Below are 24,431 nucleotides of genomic sequence, written 5' to 3' on the forward strand. Positions count from 1 at the left end.
GTTAAAAGGATTCAGGAAAGGTATCATAACTGGTTTCCACACCATATTATACCAGGAGGCCCAGTGACTGGCTCTGGAGAGTGTATTGCATTGGACGGCTGAGGGGAATTAAGAAATTCAAATAGCAGTCAATTAAAAAAAAAAAAATGTTGACATAGCATGGTGTCTTACGCCTGTAATCCCAGCACTTTGGGAGGCAGAGGCAAGAGGATGGCTTGAGGCCAAGGGTTTCAGAGCAGCTTGGGCAACATAGTGAGGCTCTGTTTCAACAACAACACAAAATTTTAAATAGCCAGGTGTAGTAGTGTGCCTGTAGTCCCAGCTACTCAGGAGACTTGCTTGAGCCCAGGAGTTTGAGGTTACAGAGCGCTATGATTGCACCACTGCACTCCAGACTGGGCAACAGAGCAGAACCCTTTTCCTAAAATAAAAAAAAAAAAACAGTGGCAAATACAAATGCTCATTTATTATATATCAACAGCACCTTTCATTAATACTAGCACATGTTCCATAGATATTTGGTACAAGTACAATATATCTCCACTCATGGCATTCTGGTAAAGTGATGGTCCATGTTAAAAATAGCTCATTACCATGGGTAAAGGGACTTACTTACGGCTTTATTTCATAGAAATCAGGCATGGCTATCAAGAACAGAAATGCCTGGAAAACAGACTCCAGTGGGTCACTTCTTGGAAAGAAAGCTTAATCAATATTGACAAAAAAGGGGGAACATGTTCCAGGACTATTTGTGTTACTGATAGCAAGGAATATAGTGATTGAATTAAAAGGGGAGAAATAAAAGCAGATATTGCATTGCTTCCCAGTGGAAATACTGTTTGAATCATGTGGTAGGCTGATCGGACTCTATTCTGGGGTTTCAGTTTGGTGGACACGTTTCTTTTTCGTATCCTAGGCTGATTCATGATAGTTTTGAATGATAGTTATTTTTCAATTTTTTTCTTTGATCCCCAAAGACTCTTATTTGGCTCAATCTTTATTTAGCCTGGCCTTCAGTTAGTGTAAAACAAGGGGAGATGATGTGGATTCAATACTAGCCAGCTTCACACCCAAAGTTATCAAACCTGGTTCTTAGAATCCACGTTCTTATGTCTGGCTCTTTGTTTAAAGGAAAGAAAAAATCAATAGGATGGCTGGAGGGAGACATTTCCCTATCCTCATTGAAGACTGATGAGCTGTCAGTCTATTACGTGGTATCCTGTTGAGAAACATGTGAACAATTGGTAGAGTTTATCTGATGACTGACCAGTTGTGAAATTTAGCACCCAGTAATTGATTCTTAATGTGAGAAGATTAACTTGGGAATTGTGAGTTTCTATGTGTGGAAAGGAAAACGTATTCCATTTACTTAGTTACCATGCAAAAATCAATAACCCCAATTCGCATGTAAGTAAGAAGCAATATGTCCCTTGCTGAAAAAAATTAACATCCTTCTAGCTCTTCCTTTCTTCTCCTTACAATTTTGATATAATTCTTTGGGTGTGCGTGTGTGTGTGTGTGTGTGTGTGTGTGTGTGTGTGTGTGTGTGAATAGCCTTCCTAAAGGCCTGGGCTTTTTCTAAATGTATGCCTTTAATTTTTATCCAATATACTTCTCTCACAGCAACGTGTCTTGTCTATTCTATTCCAGCACAAGGCAGATGCACAGCAAATGTGAGCTGACTCTAGTCCTTCTTCTGACAACAGCCATGGGAAATTTAGGCAAAGAATGAGTTGTCTTTGCTAATACTGCTCTTTAAGCCGCAGACATAGCTAAACTCTTAGCTAATTACCCCCTGGGTCCCAGGCTTTCACTGGGGCCTTTTAAAATACACAAAGCCAAAGTGACGGCAGGAAGCCATTAGCACTACATAATTCAAGCAAACAATAAATGTGTTTATTCTGCCTGGCTACTGACCACCTGCCTTCCCATACCACCAGGCAGGTATCTATATATACGATTTCCTTTTTCCCAGTCCTGCAGAGAACGAGCCTTTCCTCTGGGCCTCATCATTTACAAAAGAAGCTTGAGCCCCTGACAGCATGCATCTCCTCTTATTTCAGCTGCTGGTACTCCTGCCTCTAGGAAAGGCCACACGGCACCAGGATGGCCGCCAGAATCAGAGTTCTCTTTCCCCCGTACTCCTGCCAAGGAATCAAAGAGAGCTCCCCACAGGCAACCACGAGGAAGCTGAGGAGAAGCCAGATCTGTTTGTCGCAGTGCCACACCTTGTAGGCACCAGCCCTGCAGGGGAAGGCCAGAGGCAGAGAGAGAAGATGCTGTCCAGATTTGGCAGGTTCTGGAAGAAGCCTGAGAGAGAAATGCATCCATCCAGGGACTCAGATAGTGAGCCCTTCCCACCTGGGACCCAGCCCCTCATCCAGCCAATAGATGGGATGAAAATGGAGAAATCTCCTCTTCGGGAAGAAGCCAAGAAATTCTGGCACCACTTCATGTTCAGAAAAAGTCCAGCTTCTCGGGGGGTCATCTTGCCCATCAAAAGCCATGAAGTACATTGGGAGACCTGCAGGACAGTGCCCTTCAGCCAGGTATGTGTTCTGGGGGGGAGAGCAGGTAAGAGTTTGCAGGTGGTAGTGGACAGCTGGGGTGGATGGAGAATAGGGGAAAAGGCTGTTGGGAGCCTGACTCTAGCTTAACTACAGATTTGGTCCTTGGGCATTCATCATAGGATTTGGCAAAGATTAAGTTTCCTTCTGACCTTTCCATTTTTTCTTGGCATTCTGGAAATGCTGCAAGAATGATATGATGATATTGTCAATATCAGTAATCATTCATTCACACTGAAGACACAGAGCTTTGTTTTATTTATTTATTTTTGCATTGGAGGTGATCTACTCAGAGATAGAAGTCAGACGGTACCCTCAGTTAGGAAATTGAGAATTTAGGGTAATCACCAGAACTCCTCTGTAGCTATCTTTCCGCACTCTGTTAATATGTGGATGAGCAGGTCAACTCCATTTGTTGATAAGATGGAGTGCACTGGACTCCTTCCCAAATACTCTCATATCCATTTACGATGGTCTTAATCCCTATATTCCATACTTAACTAGTTTATGAGGGGCTTCTTTAATAGCTTGCTAAAGCTATCCCACAACCTCAAATTACGTTGAGGTTCTCAGGCAAAAGTTGTCATATCATTTCTAGTATTATGATAGCAAAAAAGTGATTTTGTTTAACTTATTTTCTCATATGAGCGTTTTAAAAAATCAATCTTGATGTGAGATCATATCTCCTCCCCTTAGAAGTACCTTTCTCCTGATCCATGTTGTGTTGGCTGATTTGTAGTTGTTATGATCAATTCCACGCTATTAAGACAAAGGGACATCCTACTGTCTACTTCCTCTGGTTGTGGCAATATCTACATTCCAAATGTTAAATTAAAATTGAGAACTTGCATTAGGTCCTTAAATATGAAGATATTGAACCAAAAACAATGCAGGGTAGAGTAAATTTTTATAGTCGAGTAATGCTACCCAATTAAGCAAGCAGTAGAATAGGGCAATTGACTGTGTAAGGCAGTTAAGTATTCTGCCTGAGAAGGCAAGGATATGTAGCAATGACAAGTCAATTATCAAGTAATAATGACTATTCTGTTGGCCATGTGCAATTAGAAAATTACCCGTAAGAATCAGGCAATCAAATTTCTTTTGAAATTCTTCTTTTGAATTCTATTGCTAATTAAAATTAAGATGTTTGACTCTTACATATTTTGAAAGGCACATAAAGCTAGGTGCTTGGAGTTATGAGAGGTAAAGGTGATGTAATGTACAATGATTTGCAGGCATATGCATTGTAACTCTGCTTGCGTACAACTTCATAGACATGAATGCACTACAGGTCTTGCAGAATAGGATAGAATTAAACCTAGAATGTTCTGATCTATTCTATGATCAATGTGACAAATACGCATTGGGAGTCTACTATGCACAAAGCACTGTGAGGAATAAAAAAGTAAGGCACATTACTTATGTGAGATAATTACCATTAGAATTTTTCAATCGCTCACATCCAATTAGACAAAATTTCTTAAAGTTTGGCACTAATAATGTAGAGTAAAATATTTTTTATGTTAACTTGGGGATTCCCTAAAGGCTATTTAATAATTTACTCAATAAGGAAAGTTTAATTGAGGTGGTTCTATGCCCTTATAGATACCTTCACTTGCATATCGCAAATTGTATCCAAAATTGGAAAACTTTGAAATTTTTAGTGTAAATTATCCTCAGATTTACAGTCCGTAGCTTCTGCATTATGTGTGTTAAAGAAATAATTCAAAATAACGTAATGGAAATGTGTTTGCTTTTCAGACTATAACCCACGAAGGCTGTGAAAAAGTAGTTGTTGAGAACAACCTTTGCTTTGGGAAATGCGGGTCTGTTCATTTTCCTGGAGCTGCGCAGCCCTCCCATACCTTCTGCTCTCACTGTTTGCCTGCCAAGTTCACCACGATGCACTTGCCACTGAACTGCACTGAACTTTCCTCCGTGATCAAGGTGGTGATGCTGGTGGAGGAGTGCCAGTGCAAGGTGAAGACGGAGCATGAAGATGGACACATCCTGCATGCTGGCTCCCAGGATTCCTTTATCCCAGGAGTTTCAGCTTAAAGAGCTATCCCACTATTACCTTTGAAAAGCAAAACCACAAAAGCAAAGATGCTGATTATTCAGTCTGCAAATGTTAAGTGGGTACATAACATTTTCAGGGAAAGGTGACTTGGAAAGTAGTTTTAAGATAGAATGATAGAGGAAATGATATTAGTCTAGTTATCGGTACATGTTTGAGACCTTGTCTCAGCTCTGCCACTAACTGGCCATAGAATGTTAAGTTGTAAAACTTTTCTCCATCTAAAGATTTTCATCTATAAATGACGGACCCGACCTAGATGATTGCTAAAATCCTTTCCACTACTAATATTCCGTGATGTATTTTCTCCAAGTTTGGGTAAAAGCCCTCCATCTAAAGAAGGAAAAGAAATAAGCGAGACCATAAAAATGGGCTCCTTTAATAGTGTGTCAAATCACCAGCAAGCAAAGAAGCAAGATAGGGAGGAAGGAAGGAAGGAAGGAAGGAAGGAAGGAAGGAAGGAAGGAAGGAAGGAAGGAAGGAAGGCAGGCAGGCAGGCAGGCAGGCAGGCAGGCAGGCAGGCAGGCAGGCTAGCTGAAGTATTTGTAGGAAAGATTCTCATGCTTGTAGTTACTTTTGCAACCCAAGCAGTGTTTTACTTGACTTCTATCAGATGATTAAGTCTTTCCACAGATGTAAGGAGTAACTTGCTTGGCTGCCTCCTTTTTAACAATCCTCCTCATATAAAGTACTTAATGTCAGGTCTCTGACTTTGAAGAAGGAACAGTGATATTACTTTTAGTAGTTTATAGAGGGAAGAGGAACAATCACTGGTAGCCAAACAAGTACCTATATTATGAGGAAGGAAAAATACATGACCACTACCAGGTTTAGAGATCAATCCAGAGCTGCTACTGAATGTAACCCCCAAAATTCAATCTTCAGGCAAAATTCTTTACTCACATGCATTTTGAATTAGGTAGTAAGGTTTCTATGTTTGAATGACTGTTTTTTGCTATTTGATAAAACTTTGTATTATAAATTTTATTCAGCAAGTGCCAAAATTACAAGTTCTGAAAATATTCTGGATATTTTAATGCATTAAATTTTAGTATATGAAGCATTCTGAAAAATGTTCTTAAATTTTTCCCTTACTTGTTTTGTCTCATAATTTAAAGGTACTATCGGGAGATAACCTAGCTGGAAGCATTTCTGGAATGTCTTCATAGACTTATGACACTGGACCAAGGGTTTCTTCTGATCTGTAAGCAGCCTTGTGTTTAAGTCTCTCAATCACCTCTCTCCTGCCTGTATTAATTTTTACACGTATATGTTACAGAACTGCATTTTCCCAGCCAGACTACTTTTTCTATTAAGTTATTCAAATTTTTATTTTTAAAAATTATTTTAATAATTAGGTTTCTTTTACTTTTAGTGCACACACATACACACATTTCCCAGAATAACTGTTTTTTTAAATAAATCAATTTATATTTTAATTCTATTCCTCTTTAATCACACCATCTAACATGACATTCCAAAGAAGCAAAGGCATTTATATTTAGTGTATATTTTGTAACACATCGACATGAATATGACTTACACAGATACACACATGGCATTTACATTGGGATATATTATTATACCCTTTGGTGGTCAAAGGCAACCTAGTTGGCCAAGAGATGCTCATAAGGATAAAATTGTTAAGCATTAATGATATCTCAGCTGGTCAATATATTTTGGTGCCAAAAGCTATCAAACAGCTGTCATGATTGCAATTGCCTAACCCTGATTATGAAAACCTATCTCTGCCAATTGGACTGTCCTTCTCCTCCTTGCAAATAGACTCTCAAGCCCAAACCCCAAACAATTATCTGTTTTATTCAAATTTTGGTCTGCCCTTCCCTTGCATGTAAATTCTAGATGGGATAGTTGATAGTGGTATCAAACCTTACATTTGTAGAATAATTGCATGAAATTCAGCAAAATTGCTCATATTCAATCATTTTTACTTACAAAAAAGGCAATTTACAAAGGTTGAGCATAATATGTAAGAGCATAAGAAACCAAGAGGAAAAACACAAATATTGAACATTTATTAAGTGCCAGATACCGTGCTGTCTTTTACAAAAAGTAAACAATTTAATCCTCACAAAAACTATATAAAGTAGATAATCACTGTATTTTATGGGTAAGAAAAGCAAGCCTTTAAAAGTTGCAGCAATTTGCCTAAGAGCATTTGGAGAATATTTTCTATTTTGGATTAAAATATTTGCTCGTTTGTTCTTTGTCAATTTATATTGAACTCTTCCAGGTCTCTTGCCTATAGGCCTCAAAGCCAATTTCTTTTTACCTCTTATCTGGCTCTCGTATCTGAAGGATTTTGATGTTATATCTCAAAAGAGAAATCATCTCTAGGTCAGGTTATCAGCCAAATATTTCCTTGACTCCGTTGGTCCTCATGGCACGCCTCTTTATAAATCCTGGTCTCATTTTCCTCTCATATAAAATAAGGCTGGTAATAATTACCTCAAAATTATTGTGATGATCAAGTATACATAACAACACTTCAGAGAACTTTAGATCCTGTAAAACTACAAGGGATTAATTTATTCTTCTCCATTCAGATCTTCTATTTTTTAAATTTGTTTTGAGAAATTGAAAACACACAGAAAAGTGCAAAGAATAACATAACACTGAAATTCCTATCACCAAAATAAATGGTTACTATTTTGTCATCTTTTGCTTCTAGTCTTTTTTTAAACAAGCCATTTCAGATATAAGTAAAGTTCCTTCTGACCACAATACCGAGTCTTATTCCCCAAGCTTTTGCCTATAAAACACCACACCCCTAAAAATTCCTGCTTATATTTTCAATTCCCTTTTATATTTTTGCTAATTTAGATATACTTCCATAAACAATATGTAGTATTATTTTTTATATGCACTACTTTAGTCAGCATGTATTTATTTGTCCACCAACTATGTGCAAGATACAGCTCTAGATGCCATGAATACAAAAAGGGAACAAGTCAGACAAGATCACTGCTTCTATAGAGCTTACATTCTATTGGGGGACATACGTAATTTGAAAATCAATCAGTTCATCAATCAATCAACTCAAAAAGAAAAATATCAGATGGCTATAAGTGGTATGCAAGTAATTAAAATATGCTAGAGATTGATTAGATTAAGTGGTCTCTGAGATGGTGACATTAAAGCTATGTGTTTTGAATTATGTACATGATATTCTCTGTTAATTGTTCTATAATGGCATTTTTCACCACACATAATTCTTGTTTGTTTTTACAAAGTTTTTAGAGGTTTTTTCCCATCTATATTTTATCTCTATTCTAGAAATTAACTATTCCTTACAGAGAGTAGTTAACCTAGCTTTGATTTTCTCAATCTGCACAATTTCTTTAACCTGTCAATTTAATTCCTAAATAAGACTTTTATTTATCCTCTGAATTTTTACAGGTAATGTAATTTATTCTATGCAAGACACTGTGCTAAGAACCTTGGAATATTCAAAGATAAATAAGATACATTTCCTGCCACCCTGGAGCTTACAATGTAGTAGCAGAGATAATGTATGCAAATTTTAAGGCAATGATAATAGTACTTTTATAAGGACTACTAATTATGGAGTTCTTACTATGTGCTCAGATGCTTTATATTTGTTATCTCCTAGAAGTAGATATTTTATACTCATTTTTTTTGACAAGGAGAATGAGAGTTGGAGGGGTTCATTCATTCAGTCCACAAATACTTACGAGTGTCTATGATGAGCCTGGTCACTGTGCTGGGGACAAAGAATATGAATAAATGAGTATAGGATTATCTAAATATAATCCCTGACTTGAAGAATCCTACTGTCCAGGAACAAGTAACTGCATGTTTTTGCTACTTGTCTACTCTTCCATATATTCTAGAATGATGATCTCTCCATCACACCCTACCCTCAGTCTCAAACACCACTATCCCAGTGAAGCCTTCTTTAACCCTCAGACAAGTTCGGGTTCACGTCTAACATGATTTCACGACACTGAAACCTTTGTTTTATAGCACTCATATCAGCTTTTAATTATATCTTTATTCTGGTCATCATTAATTAAATTATAAGGTCCATGAAAACAGGTATCATATTGCAGGAGGTTTCTTTCAGGATTGTAATCAGTGTCTGGAAGGGGCCAGCACACAGTAGGTCCTCAATGAATATTTTTTGTCTGCATGAAAGAAACACTATCAAGAGGTATCATCTACTGAGGTTATGTCATGTGTCAGGCACTGTGCCAAACACTTTCTATACATCATTTTATTTAATCCTCATGAAACCTTATGAGGTAGGGAATATTTATACATAAAGATGCTAAGGCTCATATAAATAAATAACCTTCCCAAAGTATCACTGTTAGGGAATAGGAGAAGCTGAATGACTCCAAAGCCTAAGCTCTTTCTTACTATGTTATATTGTCTCAAGATAGCAAATATAGAAATATATATAAAATATAAATATTTATTTATACATGTGTATGCAAATATATGCACACATAAATATAGACACACATATAGATACATACGAAATAAAGTTAAAGACCTAATACTAGTCCATCCCCTCTCTGATTCCCAGAGGTCATTATTCATGCCTGTCTTACCACACCTGTAACAGTGAGGATGTTTCCAACTCCAGTAGCAGGAAACACAGCTCAGAATGTATTAAATTAAGAAGGAATGTACTGTCTCTAACAAGAAGTCTGGAAGGCAGCCAGTTCCTTGGTTTGTCAAGTCAGCAGCTCTACCATTCCATCAAGGACTCGGGTTCCTTTCATCTTTCCTCTCTCTTACTTTCAGTGTGTCTTCTACAAGCTAAAACTCCTCTCAGTCACAACTTGGCTGCTGCAGTTCCAGGCATCATGCTTCACTATTCACACACCAATGTCTCTCCCACTTCCATCCCTTTAAAAAAGCTAAATAAAATCAGTTATGTCTAGGATAATTAAGGAGTGGAACAAAATCAAGGAATAAAGAGCAAATGGCTGTTGGGCCACAGCTGTTGCCACTTTTTAATTAATTAATTAAGTATTATTATTATTTTTATTATTATTTGAGATGGAGTCTCACTCCATCTCCCAGTCTGGAGTGCAGTGGCACAATCTTGGCTCACTTCCACCTCCGCCTCCTGGGTTCATGTGATTCTCCCACCTCAGCCTCCCAAGTAGCTGGGATTACAGGGGTGCGCCACCATGCCTGGCTAATTTTGGTATTTTTAGTAGAGACAGGGTTTCACCATGTTGGCCAGGCTGCTCTCGAACTCCTGACCTCAAGTGATCCGTCCACCTCGGCCTCCCAAAGTGCTGAGATCACAAGCGTGAGGAACTGCACCCGGCCCACTTGTTAATTTATCATTATTTATTTACCTGTCTTATCTTTCCTTCTAGATTATAAACTCCTTAATGGCAAGTCCTTATATAATAACTTATGTATACCTTAACAAAGTTTACATCTTTGTTACCTTTCTTTTCCTAATATATGCTGTATGTTGTATGCTTTATATTTACATACATAAACATATACACGTATACATAAAACATGATTTTAATGTTTTATAAGGGGTAAAAGCTCAATACATGTAAGCTAAATGAACGAATTTTGGGAGCCACTCTTAGAAGGATGGGTTAGTGTACATAGTGTGGGAAGCTTTGAATAGCAGCCAGCACATTTTAAGAATGTATGGGGAGTTTTTGAGCAGATTAGGAAGGTATGAGGTTTTTTTTTTTTTGTTATTTTTTTGAGACAGAATCTTGCTCTGTTGCCCAGCCTACAGTGCAGTGGCATGATCTCAGCTCACTGCAGCCTCAGCCTCAAGTGATTCTTCTACCTCAAGCCTCCCAAGTAGCTGGGCTTACAGGCATGCACCACCACGCCTGGCTAATTTTTGTATTTTTAGTAGAGACGGGTTTTCACCATGTTGGCCAGGCTGGTCTTGAACTCCTGACCTCAGGTAATCCGCCTGCCTCAGCCTCCCAAAGTGCTGGGATTACAGGCATAAGCCACTGCACCCAGCCGGTATGGGTTTATAAAAGTAGTTTCAGAGAGGCTCATGAACCCCCCTGGAGTGTACACAAATGTGTGTATGGGCATAGTTCGGGGGAGAAGGTGCAAAATTTTGATGAGCTTCTCAAACAATTTCATGAGCCAAACATTTTACCAGCGGGTATAATAAATGAGAGAAAGCCTTGAGTCCAGTTGAGCCAGGGAGCTGGAAGAAACCTTGGAAATCATGTGCATAAACCTCTTCTTCTGGAGCTCAGAAAAGTTGGGTTTCTATTTTGATAACAGAGGATGAATTTTAAATATACGTTAGTGGGTCCTGTTCACCTAGTTGACTCTAATACCCACATGCAGGAGTGATGAAATGAGTGAGTAATAGTACCCTGAGCAAAGGAATGGACTTTCCTGTAATACTAGTTTTCCAAAGCGAGGACTCATTTATCCACCCACATTTCCAGGGGAGAGTCAGATTTTCATTTCGTGGGTTTCCTCCCTCTTACTCTGTTTTGTTCCTCCTCCTTTCCTCCAAAAGACATAATCACCAGGGACCCACCTATGGGTGGGGACTTGGTTAATAATATTTTTCAAGGAAGTATGACAACTTCTCCTTTTCTGCCAACTAAGGGAAACGTGACTCCTTCATGTCCCATATACAAAAAACAAGAATTTCCAATAAGCGTGTTTTATAAGTCACAATGACATTATTAAAAGGAAATCTGCAACCTGCCCAAACCTAAGACAAGAAATAGGTGAAAACTTAAACGGATAGACAGAGCCAACATCCTGCTCAAACTCAAGTAAATCACTGAAAGCATTGCCCTCTTCAGGCCTGGAATCCACCGGATTTAATAGTGTCTTTGAACCTTGAAAAATAATGTCCTGTAGCTTTACAGGATTATGAAAACATAGTGTAAACTTATCATTGAAAGGGCTCCCAAATGTGCACATATGAGCAAAAAAAAGACCTATCCCCCATTCTCCCACTTGTCCTTAAAGGAGATTATAAATCCTTTGATAGCTCTAAGAAAAACTGCAAATTAAAGGAGATTATAAATCCTTTGATAGCTCTAAGAAAAACTGCAAATTGGGTAGAATTTTCTTTGGCATTCACTTTTCCTGCTTCCGGCCTCTGGTCTCCCCCTTGGCCTCCCTTCTTTTTCTTACCCTCATTTCAGGATATTCAAATTATTTTTAATGCCTCAGGGCTGCTAATTAGAGTCTATTCATCCATGCAGCCCACTGATGTATTAATTCAGTTATCATTTATTTAGAGTCTATTAAGTGTCAAGCACTGTGCCTACTGGAGTACTAAGATGGCTGACCGGCTCCTGCCCTAGAGAAGACAGAATTTTCCTGGCTGAGAGTTTGAGTTTCATTCTACAGGCAACTGCTTTTGAACCTTGGCTGTGTATATTAAAACTACCTGTGAGCTTTTAAAACACAGAGGGACTGTTCCAGTGGGTGAAGATGGCGTTTGGGGATCAGCAGGCATTAGTCTATATATTTCTAAAGCTTCACAAGTGATTTTGCTGCAAGGTCAGATAATGGGGAGGTAGGGAGTCACTGAAGAATTCTCACCACATGAATTCTGCACTCCTGAGCAGATTTCTTCTAGAAAGAAAATATCGTGCTGTTCTCCTAACCCTTTTTGATCCTCCTGTTGTTTTCCACTGAAACTCTCTTCCAGGCTCTTATAGATTTCAGTTCTACACAATTAAGGAGTGACATTACTCCTACTCATTAACTTAATTGCATTTTTAGCTCAGAGGAAATAAGGGTCTTTACCTAGGTTGATTTTTCTCCTTAAAATCAGTTGCTCTTTAAACAATTTTCTAAATTGACATTACATTATACACATTTACTGTTTATAACATATTGTTTTTTACTAAGTAACATTGTGAAATGACTAAATCCAGCTAATAACCATAACACATTACCTCACATAGTTACCTTTTTTGTGGTGAGAATACTTTACGCTTTTAGCATTTTTCAAGAATACAATGTACTGTTACCTGTATCCCCATGTTGTACAATAGATCTCTTGAATTATTCCTCCTAAGGGAAACTTTGTCTTTTGACCATCTCCCAACCTGTTCCCAGCAGCCATCCCAGCTCCTGGTAACCACCATTCTACTACTTCTATGAGATCTTTTCTTGTTTTAGATTCCACAGGAGTGAGATTGTGCAGTACTTGTCTTTTCATGCTTAGTTTATTTCACTTAATATAGTGTCCTCCAAGTTCATCCATGTTGTTACAAATGACAGGATTTCCTTCCTTTTTAAAGTTGAATAGTATTCTACTGTGAGTATATACCACATTTTCTTTCTTCATTCATTTATTGATGGACACTTAGCTTAATTCCGTATTTTAGTGATTGTAAATAATGTTGCAGTAAACAAAGGAATGTAGATATCTCTTTGACATCCTGATTTTATTTTCTTTAGATATATACCCAGTAGCGGGACTGCTAGGTCATGTAGTAGTTCTGTTTGTAGTTTTTCAGGGAACTTCCACATTGTTTTTCATAATGGCTATACTAATTTACGTCCCCACCAATAAGGTGGTAGTTTTTCCACATCCTCACCTATGCTTATCTTTCATCTTTTTGATAATAGCCATTTTAACAGGTGTGAGGTGACATCTCACTGTGATTTTAATTTTTACTTCCCTGATGATTAGGGATGTTGAGCCTTTTTTCATATGTCTGTTGAAGATTTGCATATATCGTGTGGAGAAATGCCTATTCATATCCTTTGCCCATTTTTAAATTGGATTACAGTAGCTTCCCCCTTATCCACAGAGGATGTTTTTCAAGATCCCCAGTGGGTTCTTGAATCAGTAGATAGTACAGAACCCTATTTATACTATCTTTAAAATTTTGACAACAGAGATGGCTGCTAAGTGACTAAAGGGCAGCTAGCACATATATAACATGGTTATGCGGGAAAAACAGATGATTCATATGCTGGGCAGATGAAGCCAGACAGTGCAGGATTACATCACACTTCTCAGAATGGCACATGACTTAAAAATTATGAATTGATTATTTCCGAAATTTTTCATTTAATATTTTCAGACTGTGGCTGACCACAGGTAACAAACCACAGAAAGCAAAACCACAGATAAGGGGGGACTACTATATTTATTTTCTTGCTATTAAGTTGTTAGCATTCCTTACATATTTTGAGTATTATTACCCTTTAACAGATACATATTTTGCAAATATTTTCTCCCATTCTGTAGGTTGTCTCTTCACTCAACTGATCGCTCCCTTTCTATGCAGAAGCTTTTGTTTGATATAAATCCGTTTGTCTATTTTTGCTTTTGTTGCCTGTGCTTTTGGGGTCATATCCAAAATAAATCACTGCCCAGACCAATATCATGGAGCTTTTCCCCTCTTTTCTTCTAGTAATTTTACAGTTTCAGGTCTTACATTTAAGTCTTTAATCCATTTTGAGTTGATTTTAGTCTGTGATATGAGATAAGGGTCTAATTTCATTTTTCTGCATGTGAATATCCAGTTTTCCTGACACCATTTACCTTTCCCCATTGTGTGTTCTTGGTGCCTTTGTCAAAAATCAGTCGGCTGTTGGTGCATGAATTTATTTCTGGCCTCTCTATTCTGCTTCATCTGTCCATGTGCCTCTTTTTAATGCCAGTACCATGCTACTTTGGTTACTATAGCTTTGTAGCTTATTTTGAAGTCAGGTAGTATGAGGCCTACAGCTTTATTCTTTTTGCTCAAGATTGCTTTAGCTATTTGGTGTCTTTTGTGGTTCCAGACAAATCTTAGGATTGTTTTTTCTATTTTGTGAGGAATATCATTTGTATTTTGATAGAGGTGGTGTTGAGTCTGTAGATCTCTGGGCAGTATGGACATTTTAACAATATTAGTTTTTCCAATTCATGAACATGGATTCTCTCTCCATTTATTTTTCTTTTTCCAATTATTTCATCAACATTTTACAGTTTTAAATGTAGAAATTTTTCACCTCCTTGGATAAATTTATTCCTAAGTATTTTTTGATAGCTTTTTCAGATGGGATTATTTTCTTGATTCCCTTTCCAGATAGTTTGCTGTTAGTGTATAGAAATGACATTGGTTTTTATATGTTGATTTGTATCCTGAGACTTTACTGAATTTGTTCATTAATTCTAGTGGTTTTTTGATGGAGTCTTTAGGGTTTTTTATATGTAAGATCACATTATCTTCAAACAAGGATAACATAATTTCCTCCTTTCCAATTTGGATGCCTTTCATTTATTTATCTTGCCTAATTGCTCTGGCTAGGACCTTCAGTAATATGTTGAGTAGAAGTGGTGAGAACAGGTATTCCTGTCTTATTCCTGCTCTCTGGAGAAAAAAGCTTTCAAATTTTCTCCACTGAGTGTGATGTTAGCTGTGAATTTGTCAGGTATGGCCGTTATTTTATTAATGTACTTTCCTTCTATGCCTAATTTTTTGAGAGTTTTTATCCTGAAAAGATGTTGAATTTTGTTGAATACTTTTTTGCACCCATTGAAATAATCATATGGATTTGTCCTTCATTCTGTTAATGTGATGCATCACATTTATTGATTTATGTATGTTGAAGCATCCTTATATCTCTGGGACAAATCAGCTTGATCATGGTGAATGATCTTTTAAATTTGCTGTTGAATTAGGTTTGTTAGTATTTTGCTGAGGATTTGTGCATCCATGTCATTAGTGATATTGGTCTGTAGTTTTCTCTTCTTGTTGTGTTCTTATCTGACTTTGGTGTCAAGGTAATGCCGGCCTCAAATGAATTTAAAAGTAGTTGTTCCATTTTGATTTTTTAGAAGAGTCTGAGAAGAGTTTCTATTAGTTCTTTAAACATTTGATAAGATCCAGCAGTGAAACCCTCAGATCTTAGGCTTCTTTTTGATGGTAGACTTTTAAAAATTTTTTTATTTTAAGTTCTGGGATACAAGTGCAGAGGGTGCAGGTTTGTTACGTAGGTAAACATGTGCCATGGTGGTTTGCTCCACCCATCACCTAGGTATCAAGCCCCACATGGGATTAGCTATTTATCCTGATGCTCTCTCTCCCCCTGCCCCCCCGATAGGTCCCAGTGTGTGTTGTTTCCCTCCCTGTGTCCATGTGTTCTCATTGTTCAGCTCCCACTTATGAGTGAGAACATGTGGTGTTTAATTTTCTCTTCCTGTGTTAGTTTTCTGAGGATGGCTTCCAGCTTCATCATGATCTGCAAAGGACATGATCTAATTCCTTTTTATGGTTGCATAGTATTCCATGGTGTAAATGTACCACATTTTCTTTATCCCATCTATTATTGATGGGCATTTGGGTTGGTTCCATATCTTTGCTATTGTGAATACTGCTGTAATAAACATACGTGTGCATGTATCTTTATAATAGAATGTTTTATATTCCTTTGGGTATATACTCAGTAATGGGATTGCTGGGTCAAATGGTATTTCTCATTCTAGATCCTTGAGGCAGTAATTAATAGCCTACCAACAAAAAAAGCCCAGGACCAGACAAATTCACAGCTGAATTCTACCAAAGGTACAAAGAGGAGCTGGTACCATTCTTTCTGAAACTATTCCAAACCATTGAAAAGGAGGGACTTCTCCCTAACTCATTTTATGAGGCTAGCATCATCCTGATACAAAAAACCTGGCAGAGACACAACAAAAAGAGAAAACTTCAGGCCAATATCCCTGATGAGAATCAATGTGAAAATCCTCAGTAAAGTACTGGCAAATCAAATCCAGCAGCACATCAAAAAGCTTATCCACCACAATCAAGGTGGCTTCATCCCTGGGATGCAAGACTGGTTCAACATACACAAATCAATAAACATAATTCATCACATAAACAGAACTAATGGCAAAAACCAGATGGGAGAATTTTTTTACTGAGTCAATCTACTTACTCATTATGGGTCTGTCAAGATTTTCTATTTCTTTATAATTCAGTCTTCGTGGGTTGTATGTGTCAAGAAATTTATCCATTTTTCCTAGATTATCCAATTTATTGCTATGTAATTGTTCATAATAGTCTCCTATGATTCTTTATATTTTTGCTGAATCAGTTGTAATATTTTCTTTCGAATTTATGGTTGTATTTTTTTGAGTCTTCTTTTCCTTTTCTTATTCTAGCTAAAGGTTTGTTGATTTTTAAAAAACCTTTTCAAAAAGCCAACTCAAAATTGTTGATCTTTTCTATTGTTTTTTAAGTTTTAATTTCATTCGATAATGCTCTGATCTTTGTTACTTTCGTTGTCCTACTAACTCTGAGCTTTGTTTTTTTTTATAAGTTGTAATGTTAGGTTGTTTATTTAAGTTCTTGCTTCTTTTTTTGAAGTAGGTGTTTATTTCTTTAAATTTCGCTGTTAGAACAGTCTTTTCTGGATCCCATAGGTTGGTATGTTGTGTTTCCATTTCCATTTGTCTCAAGAAACTTTTTAAGTTTCTTTTTAATTTTATCATTGGCCCATTACCTGTTCAGGATTATGTTGTTTAATTTCCATGTATTTGTGAATTTTCTGAAGTTTCCCTTGTTATTGATTTCTAATTTTATACCATTGTGATCAGAAATGATGGTTGATAGGATCTCAATATTCTTAAATTTGTTAAGACTTGTTTTGTGGCCTAACATAAAATCTATACTGAAGAATGTTCCATGTGCAGTTGAGAAAAATGTGTATTCTGTAGCTGTTGAATGGAATGTTTTGTATATGTCTGTTAGGTCCATTTGATCTACAGTGTAGTTGAAGTTCTGTGTTCCCCTATTGATTTTTAGTCTGGGTGATCTGTCAATTGCTGAACATGGAGTGTTAAAGTCCACTACTGTTATTGTATTGCAGTATATCTCTCCCTTTAGAACTATAAATATTTGCTTTATATATTTAGATGCTCTGATGTTGAGTGGGTATATATTTATAATTGTTATATCTTCTTGCTAAATTGATTCCTTTAATATTATATAATGCCCTTCCTTGTCTCTTTTTGTGGTTTTTGACTTAAAGTCTGTTTTGCCTAATATACATATAACTACTCCTGCTCATTTTCTGTTTCCATTTGCATAGCATGTCTTTTTCCATCCCTTCACTTTCAGTCTATGTGTGCACTTATGGTGAAGTGAGTTTCTTGTAGATGACATATCATTGGGTCTTGTTTTTTTAAAATAACTTCAGCCACTCTATGTCTTTCAATTGGAAAATTTAATCCATATATATTCAATGTAATTATTGATAGGTAAGGACTTACTACTGCTATTGTGTTATTTTCTAGTTTTTTTCTAGATCTTTTGTTTCTTCCTTCCTCACTTGTGGCTTTGTGGCTTTTTCACTTCCTTTGTAGTGAAGTGATTTTTTCTAGTGGTATGTTTCAATTCCTTGTTTTTTATTTTTTGTACATCTACCATAGGTTTTTGTTTTGTGATTAACATGAAGCTCACAAACAAAACATTTTATAGTTATTGTAGGTTATTTTAAGCTGATAAAAACTTAACTTTGATTGCAAAGCGAAACAAATCTTTACACTTTTACTCCACTCCCCCATTTTGAATTTTTTATGTCACAATGTACATCTTTTTGTACTGCATGTCTCTTGACAAATTATTGTGGCTGTTATCATTTTTAATAGTTTTGGTTTTTTACCTTCATTCTAAAGATGTAAATGATTTATCCACCACTATTACAGTATTAGAGTAGAGATGGTCCTCAACTTACAATGGTTTAACTAACAATTTTTTTACTTTATGATGGTTTTATTGTGATGTAACCTCATCAGAAGTTGAGGAGCTTCTTATGACTTATGATGGGGTTATGGGTTCTACAGAATGTGTGTCACTTAGCACCGTTGCAAAGTCAATAAATTATAAGTCAAACTATGATGAGTCGGGGACTGTCTGCTGTGTTGCCAGCATTAAATGCACTTTTAACCTGAAATATTTTTTACTTACAATGGGGATATCATAACCCCATCATAAATTCAGAATACAGATGCTCCTGAAATTATGATGTGGTTATGATATGCCCATTGTTTCAGGAGCATCTGTATTCTGAATTTGACTGTGTACTAACTTTTACCAGTGAGTTTTATGCTTTTAGGTGTTTTTGTGTTATTCATTGTCATTCTTTTATTTAAGCTTGAAGAACTTCTTTTAGCATTTCTTGTAAGACAAGTCTGGTGGCAATGAACTCCTTCAGCTTTTGTCTGTCTGGGAAAGTATCTCTCCTTCATTTCTGAAAGACAGCATTGCTGGTGCATTATCCTTGATTGGCAGGGTTTTTTTCCCTTCAGTAATTTGAATATATCACCCTACCCTTTCTTCGCCTGTAAGATTTCTGCTGAGAAGTCTCTGCTAGCTATATTGGAACACCCTTATATGTTGTTTGCATCTTTTCTCTTGCTGCTATCAAGATCCTCTCTTTGTTTTGGATTTCGACAGTTTGATTATAATATGTCTTAAGGTATTCTTATTTTGATTGAATCTGATTAGAAACCTTTGACCTTCGTGTACCTGGATATATTTCTCCAGATTTGGGAAGTTTACTTCTATGATTTTTTTAAACAAGCTTTCAGCTCTTTTATCTTACTCTTCTTCTTTGGTTCCTTTGACTAGAACTTTTGTTGTTTTGATGTCCCGTACATCCCATAAGCTTTTTCCATTCCATTTCTTTCTTTTTCTCCTGGAATTGCATAATTTCAAGTACTCTTCTTAGAGTTCACAGATTCTTTCTTCTGCTTGATTAAGTCTACAACCTATTGCTCTCTACTGAATTTTTCATTTCATTCATTGTATTTTTCACTGCTAGGATTTTGTTTGATTCTTTAAAATTATTTTAGTCTTTGTATTACATTTTTCATTCTGATTACTTGTTTTCCTCACTTCATTGCATTGATTCTCTTTTTCTTAAAGTTTGCTGAGCTTCCTTAAAATGATTATTTTGAATTATTTGTCCAGCAGTTTATGCATTTCCATTTCTTTAGAGTCAGTCATTGACCCTTTATTTTGTTCATTTGATGATGTCATTTTTTCCTGCTTATCATTATTATTTTTTGAGACAGAGTTTTGCTCTTGTCATCCAGGCAGGAGTTCAGTGGCGTGATCTTGGCTCATTGCAAGCTCCGCCTCCCCAGTTCAAGTGATTCTCCTGCCTCAGCCTCCCAAGTAGCTGTGATTACAGACGTCAGCCACCACACCCAGCTGATTTTTGTATTTTTAGTGCAGACAGGGTTTTACCATGTTGGCCAGGCTGGTCACGAACTCCTGACCTCAGCTGATCCCCTTGCCTTGACCTCCCAAAGTGTTGGGATTACAGGTGTGAGCCACTGCGTCCAGCCTTTTCTTGATTATTCTTATTCCTTGTACTCATGTGTTGATGTCTTTGCATTTGAAGAAATATGTGCTTATTACAGTCTTCACAAACTGACTTTTTCTGAGAAAGTTTTGCAGCAGGCACACTGCTACAGTGTACCAGAAGCCCAGGACCGATGCAGCTGGTACAGCACTGGGAAACCCCAGGCTTCTGGCCTGCCAGAAGCGCAGGTCCCACTATGGCTGGTTCAGCTTTGCCTGAAGCCTGGGGCCTGCTGTGGTTGGTGTAGTGCTGAGGCACACCAGAAGCCTGAGGACACTGAGGGTTCCACTAAAGTTGGCCTGATGGCGATGAAGAGATTGAGTCCACCATGCAAGCCTGAAATCTGGGGTAGTATAGACATGACTGGTGCTGAGACTCATTCTGCAGGGTCTTGTGTAAAAGACTGTGGGGGAGTCTTCCTGGTACTGAATTTTACAATGGTGGGCCCAGTGTTGGGGCCCAAGAGAATGTCCTATGTTCACTTCCCTCTCTTTCCCCTAAGTGGACAGTATCTGTCTCTGTGCTATGCTGCTTGGAGTTGGGAAGGGGTGACACGGGTAATGTAAAACTCTCCTTTCTACCCTCTTCAATGTATCTTTTCTTATTTTTGTGCTACAGCCAGGCGCTGCGATCTCTCATCTGTTTTTCTTAGCCCTTGTGAAGGTATTTTTGCATGTAGGTAGTTGTTGAAATTGATGTCTCTGTTGGGGGACAATCACTGGAGAGTATTACTCTACCATCTTGCTCCATCCTTCTTCTAAGTTGCGCTTTTTATCATGTAGTCATTACACTTACTCTTCCATCAGTATTTAGCATTATAATTCAATAATTTTCAACTATTATTGGCCCTAAAACTTACTTCAGGCACTTACTGGCAATGCCTCTTTCTGGGTTCCATACCCAAGGATGCTGATTCAGTGGGTTTGGGGGTATGCTCAGATATCTGAGTTTTTTTCACTTTTTAATCATGAAGATTTTAAAACAAAGCTGAAAAAAAGTACCAAAAAGACTTCTATATAGTGTAGCTTAATTCAACAATTTGTTAGTATTTTGTCATATTTGCTTTACATCCCAACTTGTATGAATGAGTGTATATGTGTATTCACTACATATTTCTGTATTGTTTGAAAATGTGAAAGTAAATTTCAAATATCAAGACACTTCCACTTTTTTTTTTTTTTTTGAGACAGAGTCTTGCACTGTCACCTGGGCTAGAGGGCAATGGTGCGATCTTGGCTCACTGCAACCTCTGCCTCCTGGGTTCAAGCGATTCTCCTGCCTCAGCCTCCTGAGTAGCTGGGATTACAGGCATCTGCCACCATGCCCAGCTAATTTTTTGTATTTTTTTAGTAGAGACGGGGGTTTCACTATGTTGACCAGGCTGTTTTTGAACTCCTGACCTCATGATCCACCTGCCTCAGCCTCCCAAAGTGCTGGGATTACAGGCATGAGCCACTGCGCCTGGCTGACACTTCCACTTTAATACTCCAGCATGCATCTCCTAAGAATAAGAATATTCTCCTGTATAATAAGAATACTATAATCACTCCTAAGATAATTAACAGTATTTCCAAACTATCATCTATGTTTTGCATTTTAACAGAAGATTCTGGACCTGGTTGTCTCTCTCTCAAGTACAGTGGGACAAGTTTCAGACATTATGACGGACCAATGGGGAAGATTTTCGGGGAGCAAGCAGCAGGTCTTATGAGACAACCCAAATAAGCCTCAAGTTAGCTCTGGGTTGACGTCACAAGGTTCATCAGACAAATGTCCTATCTTGCCAGAATGGCCACTGCACTTGACACACAGTCTAAACCAACACAGATAGGTCATGTGGCTCCTAGGAGCCACTCCTACACACTGATTTCAACTATAAGACAGGGGAAACACTCTTTCCTGCCCTAGGAAACTTCAAAGAAAACCCTCCTGCTCTCATTTTCATAATAAAAAGTTGACTGGTGAATGTACAGAAAGGCATCTATATAATTAACTCTATACCCTGGTTTAAGTGATAAAGTTTGCTTCGGTGTAAATGATCAGTCAAATTACTCCCCTCTGTGATTAAAGAGTTAAAATTGTGGCCCAGCCTCAGGCTCCAGGGCAGCTATAAGAAATAGAGATCATGGGCGTTGTAGTGTGATAATTCTGCATGCTCTCTAATATTGTCTTCATAAAATAGCATCAGCTGCTGCTGCATATGGTATAACTTTAATATGCTCTTTTAATATTTACAGTGTGCCTATAAAAGATTTCATGATGACAGCTGGTGGTTCCCGTGGTAATTAATAAATGACAGTACAACTGTGATCAGATGGTTTCAGGAGAGAGTCTCTCAGAATGCTGGCTTTCACAAATCCAGGCCTGGGGATGATTTCCGGGGGCAGGGTTTTCTAAACCTGAGGTTGACCCCATGTCATCATTTGCCTATGTGGTTTTGTTGAGTTTTATCTCCAGGTTCTTCCCAAACAGCAAAAAGTGGGAAAGAAGTCGGAGGAGTTAGTAAGAAGGTTGCCTGCTAGAGCAGATATGAGTTTGGAAGTGACTTTTCGTTTTTGTAATGCAGTTGTAGTGAAACTTACTCCTTGATAAAGAATATGTACATATGTGTGAGTTTGGTAGGTCTTGCTATCTGAAGCAGCATAGGTAGTTAATAAATCCCACATGTGGTCAGTGTCTTCTAAGTAGTTGGTCAATCTTTTACCGTTGATTCCACTGAATTCTTGGATAGTGTTTGCTTGCCCCAGGCTATTCATCACCACACTTTGAGCCCGTATTGCCTATGGGATTTTCTCATGCAGCTCTATTTGCTGTTGCATCCATGTGAACCATATTTTTATCAGCTAAGGCTGAGGCTTCCCGCAATGTGTCAAAAGGTGAAATTCCAGGTGGTCTAAATTTTCCCATTTATTAGGTGTAGGTACAATGAACTCAAAGCAGGTCTGTTGAATTATTATAGTATACTTGTAAACCAACAAAAGTTAATTCCATAAAGTGTTTTGGAGCCATAAGATATAACAGAAAGTATTTTTTTTTTATTACTTTTGGTACCAGAATTTTCCTTGAAGGACTTGGAGATTCATTTCTGCATTCAACATTCTCTTCACCTGAGCAAAGTGAAGAAGTACTATCTCCTTCTGCCTTTTCATCTGCTTTCTCAGAGCTCAGCACTCTCCTCTTTCCTTTCACTTTCTGAGAGCTCAGCACTTCCCATTCTATGTCCACATGTAGCTGAGGGTAGCCATTAAATTTAAGCTCCCAGCTTTCCTCTTCACTCTTTCAAAATCTCCCACTTGGGTACTCTCTGGCTCTTCTTTTGCTTGACTTTGAAGATTAAGTAGATATTCTCCTAGCAAAGAGAATCCTCTTATTTGGACTCTTGATTCTACTGGTTCTCTTGCCCCATACTTTAACTCTTAATTCTAACTTGTCTTTCTTCTCTCTTTATGATCTTATCTTAGAGATAACTCATGCTTCCTCATCCTAAAACAAAAACAGCAGACAATCCATTAACTCATTTCAAAACCGGCTATGCCTACTGTCTCTATTTCTAAATAGTGTCTCTTCTCAGTTTAATTATCTAGTTATTAAAAATCTACTCTTGAGTTTTCCAGGAAAATCCTGGTCACTAAATCTAATGGTCTTTCCTCCTGCCTTATGTTCAACCTTTCTTCAGACTTTCAGATCCCTGCCTGTCCTCCACCAATTCCCTCCCCTCCCTGGACTTTTGCAAACCCTTTGGTATCAAAGACCAGATATAGATCCCTCCTCCGAGGGCCTGCCAATCACTCTCATTCTTCCTTTGTACTTTTTAGTTTCATTGTGAATTAATTCAACCAAACTACTGAACACCTATAATGGATATAGCATTGTGGGAAGCAACGGAAAGACAAACACAAATAAGACTGGATATGTTCTTTCATGGAGCTCACTGTCTTCTGGGGAATATTTATAAGCGAACAGATCATTACAGCATGGTAAGATCTGTGATAGATGAGTCAAGAGAATCCTGTGGAAGCCCAATAGAAGGTGCCTAAGTTAATCTGGTTGTTCAGCAGTAAGAGACTACCAGAGATCTGAAAGAGGAGTACAGAGTTAGCAGCTGAGAGGGCAGGGAAAATGATGGGCCAGCAAGCAGTTTAGTGCTACTGTAACATACACTGGAAGGAAAAGCAGAGGAAGGAGTTGAGAGATAGCAGCAGAGATGAGACTGAAGAGGTCAGATCGTTAAGGAACTTTTATGCCATGCTAAGGTTTCATTTTACAATAAAGGCATGGGCAGAGTGATGAGAGTGGTTAGGTTTGCTTTTATGGAAGAGTTCATGAGTGATATTGTGCAAAATGGATGGGGTGGGGGCAAGATTAGAGATAGGATGACTACTGCTATAGTACAGGTGAAAAATAATGACAACCTGAACTCAGTGCTGTAGGAATGCAAA

The 24,431-nt window shown here is 37.7% G+C and overlaps 1 protein-coding gene across 1 annotated transcript; it reads left to right on the top strand.

Moving 5' to 3' along the window:
- Positions 1-1,981: 1,981 nt before the first annotated feature.
- CER1 (cerberus 1, DAN family BMP antagonist) lies at positions 1,982-4,991 on the top strand. Its single transcript, XM_032138359.1, has 2 exons — positions 1,982-2,549; positions 4,329-4,991. The coding sequence occupies exons 1-2, from the start codon at positions 2,043-2,045 to the stop codon at positions 4,623-4,625; spliced, it is 804 nt and encodes a 267-aa protein (XP_031994250.1). The 5' UTR covers positions 1,982-2,042; the 3' UTR covers positions 4,626-4,991.
- Positions 4,992-24,431: the final 19,440 nt, after the last annotated feature.

Source organism: Hylobates moloch, unplaced genomic scaffold (genome assembly GCF_009828535.3).
Source record: "Hylobates moloch isolate HMO894 unplaced genomic scaffold, HMol_V3 SCAFFOLD_19, whole genome shotgun sequence".
Lineage (NCBI taxonomy): Eukaryota > Metazoa > Chordata > Mammalia > Primates > Hylobatidae > Hylobates > Hylobates moloch.

Bases quoted from the DNA above. Each gene is read 5' to 3' on its own strand.
- CER1 (XM_032138359.1), top strand. From the start codon at position 2,043: ATGCATCTCCTCTTATTTCAGCTGCTGGTACTCCTGCCTCTAGGAAAG. The intron at 2,550-4,328 runs GTATGTGTTCTG...TTTGCTTTTCAG, and splicing joins GGACAGTGCCCTTCAGCCAG to ACTATAACCCACGAAGGCTG.